The sequence below is a fragment of the Triticum aestivum genome, chromosome 1B (genome assembly GCF_018294505.1).
Source record: "Triticum aestivum cultivar Chinese Spring chromosome 1B, IWGSC CS RefSeq v2.1, whole genome shotgun sequence".
NCBI classification, from domain to species: domain Eukaryota; kingdom Viridiplantae; phylum Streptophyta; class Magnoliopsida; order Poales; family Poaceae; genus Triticum; species Triticum aestivum.
Genome location: NC_057795.1, coordinates 235,338,401 through 235,352,973, shown reverse-complemented (window position 1 = coordinate 235,352,973; position 14,573 = coordinate 235,338,401). Strand labels below are relative to the sequence as shown.

General features: G+C 45.8%; 1 protein-coding gene across 2 annotated transcripts in view; it reads right to left on the bottom strand.

Moving 5' to 3' along the window:
* The window catches only part of LOC123117400 (pentatricopeptide repeat-containing protein MRL1, chloroplastic), a 38,369-nt gene that overhangs the window by 2,984 nt on the left and 20,812 nt on the right, over positions 1-14,573 (bottom strand). The window contains exons 12-17 of one of the 2 annotated variants that reach the window (XM_044538175.1): positions 14,463-14,571; positions 14,297-14,388; positions 14,036-14,126; positions 11,334-11,565; positions 11,162-11,254; positions 6,210-6,291 (exon numbers count right to left, since the gene is read on the bottom strand). In XM_044538175.1, the coding sequence (XP_044394110.1) occupies positions 6,210-6,291; positions 11,162-11,254; positions 11,334-11,565; positions 14,036-14,126; positions 14,297-14,388; positions 14,463-14,571 (699 nt within the window). The remainder of the gene's footprint in view (positions 1-6,209; positions 6,292-11,161; positions 11,255-11,333; positions 11,566-14,035; positions 14,127-14,296; positions 14,389-14,462; positions 14,572-14,573) is intronic. The other variant, XM_044538170.1, reaches the window with a different exon arrangement.

Below are 14,573 nucleotides of genomic sequence, written 5' to 3'. Positions count from 1 at the left end.
CTCCTGCTGGAAGCCACGCGCAACAAGACGAGCTTTGTAGCGCACGAGAGAACCATCTGAATGTGTCTTAACCTTGTAGACCCATTTGCAAGTGATGGGTCTAACGCCTGTAGGCAGGGGTACAAGGTCCCAAGTGCCTGTGCGCTCAAGAGCATGAATTTCCTCTGCCATAGCATGCTGCCATTTAGAATGAGCAGCAGCCTCACGATACGTAGACGGCTCAACAAGAGTGGTAGCAGCAACAACATAGTACGCAGGAGGCTGGAGAGTGTGGCGATCACGCAGATTATACCGAGGAGCAGGAGGGGTAGGTGGTTCTGAAGGAATGGGACCCAACAGGGAAGGAGTGGAAGTGGAAGTGGGCGCATCCGAGGGAGAAGGGTGCCGAGCACGACGGGAGTAGACAAAAGGAAGCGGAGAGAGAGGGGAAGTGGAAGGTGGCGCATCAGAGGGAGAAGGGTGTTGAGCACGACGGGAGTAGGTAAAAGGAAAAGGAGAGAGAGTGGATGGCTCAACCCGAGTAGGAGAGTCAGGAATAGAAACCTCATCCTGTGTAAGCTGAAGCTCATGAGCAGACACAGGTGAAAGGCTAGGAGTGGACCTACCAGGTGACGATAAAGGTGAAGAATCAGGTAGAGTCAAAAAAGAGAGAGGCTCGACTAACGACTCGGTTGTGGCAGTAGAAGAATGACGAGGGTAGAAGGAGCGAGACTCATCAAAAGTGACATCTTTGGAGATTCTCAGTCTTCGAGCAATAGGGTCCCAGCTACGGTAACCTTTGTGCTCCAAACTGTAGCCAAGAAAAACACATTCAACAGATTGAGCAGTCAATTTGGTGCGTTCATGAGGGTGGAGAAGAACAAAACAGGCACAACCAAACAGGCGTAGACCACTATAATCAGCTGGACCATCACCTAGATGATCAACTGGTATCCCTCCCTGAAGAGCAACAGAAGGCTGAATATTAATGAGATAAACAGCGGTAGAGACAGCCTCAGCCCAAAAGTGCGGGGGAACAGCAGAAGATAGAAGAAGAGCCCGAGCAGTCTCAAGGACGTGACGATGTTTGCGTTCAGCCACCCCATTTTGAGCGTGTGCACCAGGACAGGAATACTGAGGAAGGGTACCCTGTTCAGCAAGGAAACCACGAAGCGCACGAGATAAGTACTCGCCAGCCGAATCAGCACGAAAAACTCGAACAGAGGAATCATACTGAGTGCGAACCATGGTAGCAAACGACTTGTAAATTTGAAGCACTTGACTACGAGATGACATAAAGTAGATCCAAGTGTGGCGAGAAAAATCATCAATGAAAATTATATAATATTTGTGACCCCCTTTCGAAACAAAGGGGGCAGGACCCCATACATCAGAGTGAACAAGTTCAAAAGGTCGTTGAGAAACAGAATTACTAGAGGGATATGGAAGTTGTATCTGCTTGCCAAGCTTACAACCCATACAAGTTAGTGAACTATCACCAGATACAGACCCTAGAACACCACTCCTAACCAAAGAAGACAAGCGGGAGCCACAAATGTGACCCAATCGATGATGCCACTGAGCGAAGGATGTGGTGGAGGTGGCAGCTGAAGCAAAAGGGGTGGTGATGTCCGACTGGCTAGAGGACACAGCGGAAGGAAGGCGCAGCCAATCGAGCTCCCAAAGGCGCTGAGAGTCATGGCGCCGAGGACCGATCCCAACCAGAGTCCCCGTACGACGATCCTGAACACAACAAGAGTCAGAATCTAGAATAACACGACAACCCAAGTCAGTAAGTTGACCAGCAGATAGAAGTTGCATAGTCAGTTTAGGAACATGAGAAACGGCAGGGACATGAAAAGAAGACGTGGAAAGAGTCCCTCTTGCGGCAACAGAAAGAGAAGTGCCATCTGCAGTCTGAACTGTAAGAGGAGAAGGCACGGAATTGACAGCACAAAGATGATCTCTGTGTGGTGTCATGTGGAAGGAGGCCCCAGAATCAAGAATCCAGGGCAAAGATGTACCTGACGAAGAGTGCGGTGGTGAACCAGACGTCTGACCAGCAGAACCAGCAGAACCTGAGGATGGCGCAGAAGCAGTAAGGCGGCGCAGCAAGGTGAGCATCTCCTGGTGAACCTTCTCAGGGGAGCCCTCACGAGAATTAGAGGAGCCTCTCGAGTCCTTTTGAGGACGGCCACCACGGCGACCCTGTTTCCTCCTCTTGATGCACTCCGTGATCATGTGACCATCCTGCTTGCAGTAGTTGCAGAAAGCACTAGTGGAGGTTGCTGCCACCTGTGTAGAAGAGGGCACACCAGGCAGCGGTGGTGGAACGCGGGCAGCCAGGACTGCTGAAGAGGATGGCAATAAGCCCGTGCTCCGTAGGCGCACCTCCTCAGATCGCACCTCCTCAGATCGCACCTCAGCAAGGGCCTCCAGAGTAGAGAGCCGAGGATGGCGTGCCAATAGCTGAGCACGACTCTGCTCGAACTCCGGCCGGAGGCGAGTGAGGAAGTCGTAGAGGCGACGAACCTCCAGCTTAGCTTGTTGCCGCACACAACACTGACATCTGCGACAAACATCAGCTCCCAGAGAGTCCAATTGGCGCCACACCGCCGACATCTCCTTGTAGAAATCATCCACAATAGCATCTCCCTGTTGTAGTTGTTGCTCTTGACGAACAACAGAGAGATACATGGCATCCCCTGTAGACTCATAGCGATGGCGAAGGTGCTCCCACATCTGATATGCAGTGGTAAGGGCCACCACATCCATGGTGAGATCAACATCCATGCTGTTCACCAAGATAGAAGGGGCTCGAGCATCATCATTTGTCCATTGCTTGTATAAGTGGAGTTGATTCTGATACTCTTCAGTGGCCTCTTCAAAAGCATCTAGCATCTCACGTTGCTTGGTTTCATCGGCATCAACAGGGAAGGCCAACTCAGCTGGAGGAGTGGGCAGCAGGGGACAAGGCAGAGCACCAGAGAGGTGCTCCCAGACCAGCTGGCCCCTCATGTGCAGCTTCATGTGCTGCACCCAGTCCCTGTAGTTTCTGTCCGTTGAAGATAACAGGACATCGTGGGACTGGGACAGCACCGGTGGTGGTGGAGGGCGCCATTGCAGCAGAGCAGCAACAGCAGCTCGTTGAAGACCAGCAGCAGCAGGAGGCACAGCTTGATGGCAGCAGCAGACCAGGAGGAGAAGAGCAGCATCAGCCACACTTTGAAGAGCAGCAGCAGCAGCTCATTGAAGAAGAGCAGCAGCAGCAACTCGTTGAAGAAGAGCAGCAGCAGCAGCAGCTCGTTGAAGAGCAGCAGCAGCACGTTGAGGCGGCGGCGCCGGCCGGGAAGGACGGCGGCAGCAGCGGCCTGGAACGGCGGCGGCCTGGACCAGCAGGCGGCAGCAGCTACCAGGAAGAAGAGGGGAGAGGCTCGATGAAGAGAGGAGCGGCGGCCGGCGGCGGCCGTGGCGGCGGCGGCGGCGGCGGCTGGGGAACCTAACCCTAGCTCTTATACCATGTTATGAAGTGAGCCTATATTCCATCGGGCCAACAGGCCAGCACATATACATGAAGGGAAATAAGCAAAGAAGCCCCTATACAATATGATAACTACACACACAGCACAACCCTGTTCTAACAGACATGACACCAGCTGAGATCGCTCCCAGCTTCTTCAAGATGCTGTGGTGCAAAAGCATCTCGGTTGCCTGGGTGCTTCAGGGTAGTAGGTAGGTTCATCCACTCAGGAGCATTTGCACGGCTCAGCAGGTTCACGAGTTTATCCATCTTTGGATGTTGACTCGGGAAGTCGGGAATACCCCTTTCACCTGAGGGTAAGGACGTGGTCACGTGGCGGTGGACAGAGGATGACACACACACGGCTAGCTCCGCATTCGCCATCCAGTTTCAGGGCTCGTTTTCTCCGGTCCCAATATGTTTGGATGCCATCTTGAAGGCTGTCGGAGAATAAATGCAGGTTCTTTCTGTGGCTTCTCGCCAGGAGGCGAATTCTCTTCATGGGCAGGCTGTCGGCGAGGGGTTGGCTTAGTCAAGAGAACCACTGTGCCAAGAGCCTCCCCCCCCCCTCCCCCCTCTCTTTCTCACCATATACTCTCTCCCTCTCTAATAGAATGCACAGAGCTCCTACCATATACTACCTCCATCCCGAATTAGATTGTTAAATTGTGATCCAAATTCTATCGTATTGAACTAGACGTAGTACATACGGTGTGGGCCTTTGCGTTGGTACCGACGCGTTACTTGTACTCCAAGGACTCTTATGTATTGAACTCATATATACCCCATGTAGTCGCACCTAAAGAAGGTATGTCGTCTCATGCTTGTAATACTCCTCCATCATAGTGATTGCGCCTTCGTGCATCCGTGGTTTTCTCCCGGAAGGGTTTCCATGTAAAAATCTGCGCCTCTTGTGTCTTGTTTATTCTCGTTATTATCTAACAAGTGGTATACAGAGCCAAGTTTTCCACGTACGAGATTTTTGAGAAGAGAGATTAGGGTTGCGTCTGGTGCGCCGCCGCACGCGTCCGATATGTCGAATCCGACAGCAAGTTGAATTCCGCTGCTGCACCGCCTACGAAGGCGAGACCGACAGAGTTTAGAGGCGATCGATATCCGCTGCCCTCGCGCACGTTGTCGCTGGTGCGTGAGCTGCCGCTGCTACTAATCCATCGACCAAAGCTACCGGATCAAGTCCCGAGGTACAAGACCGATTTGTGTTTTCTGCTGCTTCACGTGGTCAAACCTACGAACCTGCTGGTGCTACTACTGTTGCTACCTGAGACTAGTAGTAATTCATTACTACTTGCTACGTCCATCCGAAGCTACCAGGTGCTACTGTTTCCAATTCCGTTTGATCTGCATATTAAATTTTGTCAAGAATTTTTCTACCGGCTTGTAGTACTTTGTGAACACAGATTTAATCTACTCATGGCATCCATGAAGTACGATGTTCCGCTGCTGGATCGTGACACAAGGTTTACCCTATGGCAAGTCAAGATGCAGGCGTTGTTGGCACATGCCGACTATGATGAAGCACTGGATTGTTTTGGGAAGAATCGGATTCAGGACTGGACTGATGCGGAGAAAAGAATAGATCGTAAGGCTTTGTCACAAATTCAACTCCATTTGCATAATAATATTTTGCAGAAGTTTTGAGCGAGAAAACTGCCGCCGCTCTATGGTTAAAGCTGGAAGGGATTTGCATGACAAAAGACCTCACTAGCAAGATGCATCTGAAGCAAAAATTATTCCTGCACAGGTTACCCGAGGGAGGTAATGTTTTGAATCATATTTCAGAATTTAAAGAGATCATATCTGATCTAGGTGCAATGGAGGTTAAGTATGAAGAGGAAGATACTGCTTTAATGTTACTTTGTTCATTGCCAAGTTCTTATACCAATTTTATAGACACCATATTATACAGTCGTGATACTCTCACACTTAATGAAGTTTATGAAGCTTTGAACTCTAAGGACAAGATGAAACTAATGGTGCCTCATGATGGTTCAAGTTCATCCCAAGCCGAGGGATTATCTGTTCGTGGCAGGACAAAGGAGAAGAACTCACATAATGGAAATAGAGGCAAAAGTAAGAACGGCTACAGGGGTCGGTCGCAATCCAGAGACAAGAAGTATTGCAGGTATTGCAAGAGAGACGGGCATGACATCTCTGAGTGTTTCAAGTTGCAGAACAAGGAAAAGAGGAAAGGTAACAAACAAGGTGAAAATTCTGCTAATGTTGCTCGTGATGATAGTTTCGAGTTGTTATTGCTGGATGTGCTAAGACCAATGATGAGTGGGTACTTGATACTGCATGTACTTTTCATATGTGCCTGCATAGGGATTGGTTTAATACTTCTGATTCTACTACTGCTGCTGGATCTGTTTTGGGTTTTGATAATTCACCATGCAAGATTGAAGGCATAGGTTCCGTTCGAATCAAAATGTTTGATGGCACAATCAGGACTTTGACAGATGTTCGGTATATTCCGAAGATGAAGAGAAATCTTATCTCTGTTAGTGCCCTTGATGCAAAGGGTTACAAGTATTGAGGTGGAGATAGTGTTTTGAAAGTTACCAAAGGATCCCTTATTGTGATGAAAGGTGACTTAAGTTCGACCAATGGTCTTTATTACCTTCGAGGTTCTACCGTTTCAGGTAACACTACTCCAGTTATTTCAAACAATTCTGATTGTGATGCTGCTAACCTTTGGCATATGCGTCTTCGACATACGAGTGAACTTGGTTTGTCAGAGTTAAGTAAGAGAGGTCTTCTTGATGGATATGAACCTGGTAAATTGAAATTTTGTGAGCATTGTATCTTCGGCAAGCACAAGAGGGTGAGGTTCAACACTTCGACTCATACAACTGAAGGTATTCTTGATTATGTGCATTCTGATTTATGGGGACCATCTCGCAAAATGTCACTAGGTGGTGCTAGTTACATGCTGACTATTATTGATGATTATTCGAGAAAAGTTTGGCCTTATTTCTTGAAGCATAAATATGAAGCATTCTCAGCATTTAAGGAGTGGAAGATTATGACTGAAAGACAAACTGAAAAGAAGGTAAAGATACTTCGGACTGATAATGGTATGGAATTCTGTTCTAAGCAATTTAAGAATTATTGCAAGTCTGAAGGCATTGTCAGACATTACACCGTTCCTTATACTCCTCAACAAAATGGTGTTGCTGAGCGTATGAACAGGACCATTATTTCCTGAGCCCGTTGCATGTTGTTCAATGCAGGTTTGCATAGGAGTTTTTGGGCTGAGGCCGTTTCCACTGCTTGTTATCTCATTAACCGTTCACAGTCTATTGCTCTTAATAAGAAAACTCCAATTAAGGTATGGTCTGGTTCACCTGCTGATTATTCACAGAGAGTTTTTGGTTGTACTGCTTATGCTCATGTTGATAATGGAAAATTAGAGCCTAGGGCTGTTAAATGCATCTTTCTTGGTTATAAGTCTGGCGTTAAAGGTTTTAAATTGTGGAATCCTAAAACCCAGAAGGTTGTTATTAGCAGAAATGTTATCTTTAATGAATCTGCTATGTTACATGATGTTTCATCTACTAATGTTCCTGTTGAGAGTGGACAACAGCCTACTGTTCAGGTGGAGCATGTTATTGATACAGGTGATACATCCGGTAATGAAAATGTCGATGCACATGATGATCCCGTCGTTGATGATGAACATGTCACTCCCACTCCAAATCAGCCTATTGTTCCACCGAGTTGGAATCTTGCACGTGACAGAGTTAGGCGGGGTATTAATAAACCTGACAGGTTAACTGAAGAGTGTAATATTGTTTTTTTTGCTTTATCTGTTGCGGAGGAAATTGAAGGTAATGTTGAGCCTTCTTCATATTCCGAGGCTATTATTTCTGGTGATAGTAATAAGTGGATGACCACTATGCATGATGAGATGAAATCACTTGAAAAGAATGGCACTTGGGATTTAATAAAATTACCTAGAGAGAAGAAACATATTCGTTGCAAGTGGGTTTTCAAGTGGAAAGAAGGTGTTTCTTCTAATGATGAGACAAGATATAAAGCAAGGTTAGTTGCTAAAGGTTACAGTCAGATTCCAGGTATTGACTATAACAAAGTCTTTTCTCCTGTTGTGAAGCATAGCTCTATTCGTACTTTACTCAGTATTGTTGCCATGCATGATTTTGAGCTTGAACAATTGGATGTTAAAACTGCATTCTTACATGGAGAATTAGAAGAGGATATTTATATGGAACAATCTGAAGGTTTTGTTATTCCTGAAAAAGAAAAGCTTGTCTGTAAGTTAAAGAAATCTCTTTATGGATTGAAGCAATCCCCTAGACAGTGGTACAAGAGACTTGACACCTTTATGCTTTCTCAAGGTTTCAAAAGGTCTAATTATGATAGTTGTGTTTATTTGAAGACTGTCAAAGGTTCAACTATTTATTTGCTCCTTTATGTTGATGATATGCTTATTGCTGCAAAGAGTATGTCCGATATTAATGAACTAAAGAAGCAATTGAGTAATGAATTTGAGAAGAAGGATTTGGGTGCAGCAAAGAAAATACTTGGCATGGAAATATCCAGAGATAGACCATCTGGAAAAGTATATCCAAGTCAGAAGGGATATATTGATAAAGTTCTTCGTTGTTTTAATATGCAGAATGCCAAGCCGGTGAGTACCCTGTTAGCTGCGCACTTCAAATTATCATCAACTTTATGTCCTAAGTCAGATGCAGATATTGAGTACATGTCTAGAGTTCCCTATTCAAGTGCAGTTGGTTCACTTATGTATGCCATGGTTTGTTCTCGTCCTGATTTATCATATGCATTGAGTGTTGTCAGTAGATACATGGCTAATTCTGGAAAAGAGCATTGGAAAGCAGTTCAGTAGATTTTCAGATACCTGCGAGGTACTTCTAATGCTTATTTACAATTTGGGAAAACTGGAGATGGACTTGTTGGTTTTGTTGATTCTGATTTTGCTGGTGATTTGGATAAGAGAAGATCGCTCACAGGTTATGTTTTCACCATTGGTGGTTGTGCTGTGAGTTGAAGAGCAACTTTGCAGTCTATTGTGGCTTGTTCCACTACTGATGCCGAGTATATGGCTATTTCTGAGGCATGCAAAGAAGCTATCTGGTTGAAAGGTTTATATACTGAGCTTTGTGGAGATTCATCTTGCCCTACCGTATTTAGTGACAATCAAAGTGCTATATATCTTACAAAGAATCCAATGTATCATGAGAGAACAAAGCACATTGATGTCAGATATCACTATATTCGAGATGTTGTTGCTGAAGGTGATTTGAAGGTATGCAAGATAAGTACGCATGATAATCCTGCTGACATGATGACAAAGCCGGTTCCTACCAATAACTTTGAGCTTTGCTCAGGCTTAGTTGGTATTTCCCACTAGTCCTATGGACTTTGACGCACAAGGTGTTTATGCTGATTTGGATGGAGTTATTTACTTTCTTCGACTACTGGAGGGAATTTGGCTCAAGGTGGAGATTGTTAAATTGTGATCCAAATTCTACTGTATTAGACTAGACGTAGTACAACGGTGTGGGCCTTTGCGTTGGTACCAACGCGTACGAGTACAACTTGTTTACTTGTCCTCTAAGGACTCATATGTATTGCCCCTCATATATACCACATGTAGTCACACCTAAGACGGTCTGTCGTCTCGTGCTTGTAATATCCGGAATTAGATGACACTCAAACGGATGTATCTAGACGTATAACAGTGCTAGATACATCCGTTTGACTGTCAACTAATTTCAGACGGAGGAAGTATAAAAAGAGGTTGTATTACATGTCACAAGAATCCACCGCTTGTCGATTACGCCTTCGACAAGCGATATGCGGCCGGAAGAACATATTGCTTCGTTTCCATCGTCTACTTGCTGAGACGTAATGTAATACTCCCTCCGTCCGAAAAAGCTTGTCCCTCAAATGGATGTATCTAGCACCAAGTTAGTGCTAGATACATCCATTTGAGGGACAAGCTTTCCCGGACGGAGGGAGTATGTAGAATGTATGAATATGAACTATGCATGATGCATTGGCTGACATCATGGCCATCTTTTTCCTGGCTATCTATAAGAATATTAACATAAACTTCTCTCTGATACAGCAATTAAAAGTGCTTATATAGTTATATATACTCCTTACTAGCTTCAATTAGAAGTACATGTACTACCTACTTAATGTCACAATTCAAAGTATATATACTTCATAAGCGTACTGCTATACACCATACTAGTACCTTTTATAAGAAAAGTACTACCTCTGTCCGGAGTTAGTTGTCGCTAAAATGGATATATCTAGACGTATTTCAGTGCTAGATATTGTTAGAGTATATGTGGATTGCACTAGCCCTTTCCATCAGTTCGGACTTTTAGTTGCGTTGGCTAGTGCATGAAGCTTAACATAGTATCAGAGCTAAGGTCTTGAGTTCAAGTCCTGGCTTTCGCGATTGATTAAAAATGTTGGTAGCCTCCTTTTGTGTCCACGTAGAGGCCTCTTGAGTCATACGTGAGTTTCGCGCGCCGTCGCTCTCTTCAGGTTGCACGTGTTGACTTGTCTTCCCCGTCACACGTGAGAGGGGGCGTTACAGTATATGTGGATTGCACTAGCCCTTTCCATCAGTTCGGACTTTTGGTTGCGTTGGCTAGTGCATGAAGCTTAACAGATACATCCGTTTGAGTGACAAGTAATTCCGAACAAAGGGAGTAGTATATATACTCCATATTGGTGAGCTACATGGAAACATCCATAGATCGATGATTGCTAACCCCCCTATGATATGCATGTATGACATCACATATGCAGCACATAGGTATATATTTATATTTGTCATATAAACATACTCCATGCATATGATGTTATCCATATGTTTGCAAAAATCTCCATCCCAGAAATATCTGTATATTCTACATACTCTAGTGCCTAGAAAAAAGGATTATACTATGCTTCCGAATCAACTACGTACGTACGATGCACTTAATATTTATGGTTGTTTCTACCACAAGCACTAAGTAGTAAGTATGTAAACATAATCTCAGTGCTAAAATTATACACGCACACTACAGCTCAATATTTCAAAGGTTAGGTGTCGAGTTGAACAGGTGTAACACTGGCCTAATAATATATAAAGGCACCCTGGGGTAGCCAAAGTAAACTAGACAAAACAAGTAAGCTAGACACAAGATCATCGGGATGGTCAGAGTGTCCATGGTAGGGGGACTGGACCGGCCGTGGTGGGATGGTCGAGATGCGTCTAATCAGTGGCGGAGCTACACCAGAATTTCTGGGGGGGGCAAACACAAAATGTGAACATTTGAGGGGATGAAATACTAATTTTGCTTCCAACTAAGCCCTCTATTTATTTTTTTCTTCAGAGAATTGTGCAAGGCTGGGGGGGGGGGGGGGCACAGCCCCCCCAACACAACACTAAGCTCCGCCAGTGCGTCTAATGGTTGTAGATTTAGCACATGGAAAGGAGCACTCATAGTATTGTCCTGGGGATGTAAAAGTTAATCGTTGAACCTCGTTATCAAATATCGCTTCTCCGTCTACTTTCCGCAATGGCCTAATCGCATAAATTCAAACAAGAGTGCTAAAGTAGTTTTCATGAAAGTAACATGCAATAAGAAAAAAAACCTCGGCTGTGTAGATGTTTGACTTTCTTGCATCAATGACAATTTGACTGTATTTTGTGGAAGTGCTTGCAACTGCTCCTAACAAGCCACCTTCCTGTGACAATAAATGCTGCTTTAATACCTAAAGAATACTGAAATGGAATCATGGTTTCATAGAAAGATTACATCTCTACCTCCAGTACTGAAAAAGCACGGATATCATATTCACCGAATCCTTCCAACAGTGAATTTGTATTGGGGTGATGTGGCATATCACAACTTATTCCCATATTATCAATGAAAGTGGTTTTCAATGAACTGTCATGAGGAAACCTCAAACAACCCAGCACTTGAGATAAAACATCGCTTGAGGGTAGCAGACCAGCGGTGATTGCCTGACGGAAAACCATAATTGCTGAGGAAGTCCTACAAAGGAATCAACAAATATAAGCTTCTGACAAAGAAAACTACAGAACTGATTATATATATGGTACCAGTAATAATTGAAGTTTATATCTATTGATTCCATATTAGAACCCAATTGTACTCCATAGCATGATGAGGCCAGAAACTCACGCGGCCCTCGCGTCGCCCCCTGGCGACTCGGGGGCGATATCTATCGCCGCCCGCCTCCCCTCATCCCCCTTCCGTCCCTCGCCGCCGCCGGAGACGGCCGCCGGCAAAGCCCGCACCGACGCCGGGGAAGGTGGCGGCGGGGATCTCGGCGCCCGGATCGATATCATCGGCCTGCGGGCTGGAGTATCGCATCGGTGGCCTGCGGATCCTTGGGCGGCGGCCCTATCAGCGAGGCGGCGGCGGCCGGCGGCTGGGACGTCTGCAGGCGACGCTGGCCAGCGTACTCGGCCGCGCGGGTGGCGGGTCGCTGGTGGAGTCCGGCCATGGCGCGGTTCTACGTTGCGTCAGATCTGGAGGTTCCCCTTTCTCCTGCTGCCTCTGTCGTCATCCCGGTGGTGGTGAGCCCTGGTGGTGTACTTTGGGTCCGGGGGAAACCTTGGCCAGTCTAGCTGGCCCGGCGGCGGCGACGCCCATGGGCGCCGCTTTCCTTCATGAAGGCGCAGCTGAGGGCCCAATCTACCCACCCCGATCCCCGGCCGGGTGAAAACCTTCAATCCTTTTCGGATGTGGCGGCAGCGGCGCTTTTTGCGTCGTGACCTTCCTGGAGGTGTCGTCAGGGGCACTGGGGCTCGGTTGGGAGTGCAGAGGATCTACAGGTGGAGGGGATAGGACCAGTGGTAGAAGGTGGTGTTCGCGAAGGAGGAGCGGCGTTGCATCTGATACGTCGATAATGGCGGGTCTCAGCGGCATGGAGCAGCGGGGTCTCGCTGCTGGGCGTGTGTTGATGGACGAGCGCAGGATGGTGGCGTTGTCTGGCGTCGTGGTGGCGTCGACGGCAGCTAGACCGGGCAAGGTAGATGCAACAGTACATCTCTGAAGATGGATTGGTGGCAGGTGGCTGCGGCGGCCTCATACCCGGCAGGCGTCCTGGTTGAGGAGTGCGCCGGACCGGTGGGTGACCCATACCCGGTAGGTGTCCTGGATGGGAACTCAGGTCTTAGATGTCAGGTTTGGCTGCGAGGTCTGTTTGGTATTAGGCCCAGACTATCAGCATCCTTTCATCAAATGAATAGGAGTAGCAACAGATGTTGCCTAGACGGTGGCTTCAGACTTACTGCTGTATTTCTTTGTAAGGTCTTTTGAGAATAATTAATAAAATGGCTGTATGCATCGCCCAGAGCCCCAGATGCAGAGGCCGGGGGTCTTCCTCCTTTTCTAAAAAGAAAAAAACTCCATAGCATGATGCCTCTTTCCTGATTGGATATGGATTCAAGCCGTAGATTGTCCTCTATGTCCCCTCCATACCATAGCACGCATAGGCCTAACCAGTAGTAGAACAGCAGTCCAGTGACTGAGACTCGGCAGCAACCCATATTTCTCCGTGTTCCTCTCCAGTATCTTGCCAGTGGAGCAGAACTCCATGCTCGCAAACAGTTGCCCACATAAGGGGAAATATCTAGGGTGATAGTACGAGGGGACAATATGGCTTGGATGTGAGCTGGAGGTTAGCTATGGGATAGAGCAGACAATGAGCAGTTTGCTCAGATCGGGGACCTAAAATAATTCTATCGGGAGCGCGAGTTGCAGATGCAGAAAAAATACCTAGGGCGATAATACCATGTTAGGAAATAAGCAACTTGTATTTCCAGGTGGCCTAATATATACACATGTACAGGTGTGGAATATATGCAGAATACCCCGTATGCAGCTGGATATTACACGGCAAATATATACAACTCTAACAAATATGAACGAGGCTTTGATAAAGAATAGGGTAAACAGTGTGCCCTTAAGACCCCGCACCGCTTATTTATAATGCCAACCACCAAGATTACAAGTTTAGAACTGTACCAACTCGGACTCCTTCTAAACAACAAACCAGACACTTAATGGGCTCGGGTAATACTAATACCACTAACCAATAATAACTTCTTAACGCTTTACCTCATGGGTAAAGGTAGGAGATCAATATACTCAAACTAAAGCATGACTAACAAAATAATCTAAGATGTACTCCCTCCGTTCCAAAATAGATGACCCAACTTTGTACTAAAAGTTAGTACAAAGTTGGGTCATCTATTTTGGAACGGAGGGAGCACCTTGCAATTCAGTTCACATTTAAAAAAATGCAGTTTTTCCTAGTAGTGGACTCCTATGGTAAAGCTTGCATCTACAAGATCTGAATGTATTGCTAAGTTGCAATTTTATGTGTATCTGTAAACATGAGCTATAGAATACTACTTAATAACAATGAATTGACTAAAGTTACAACATAAACTACATATTAACAAGAATTTATAGAGTCCAGCAATGTGTGTACCATTTATTGTCAATCTGTGGCTTCCCTTGGTTGAATCTGACAATGATGTTGCCAAGTGAAAGATCATAGGAAAACATTTGTAGGCATAAACCTGAAGAAAAAGGTATTCCATTACGAACGATTGCCATCAAAAGGAAAAACAGTACACAGATGAAAAATAACTGCTAGCAGCAGTAGACACAAGAAAAAGTAAAAAGAGGTCAGTTCAGCACAAAATGAAAATTCCAGTTCTTCCATACAGTGCCAACCAACAAAACTTACCAGTAAGACAACCGACAATGGTGGGATTGAGGCCAATACCATCTACTTTTAGTTTCTCAAATAAATCAAGAGCTAGTTGTGCTTCACCATTTCTGCAGGTCAACTGTTAGTATCTCAAGAATATCATGAGAATAGTTTGAAACGACCAGTGCTTGCCATACTTTACCTTTCACAAGCCACACATAAGACCGAATAGGTTATCTCATTTGGACGGACACGTAGTTCCTTTATCTCATTAAGGACCTCAGCAGCTTTTAAAACTTGATCGCCGTCACCT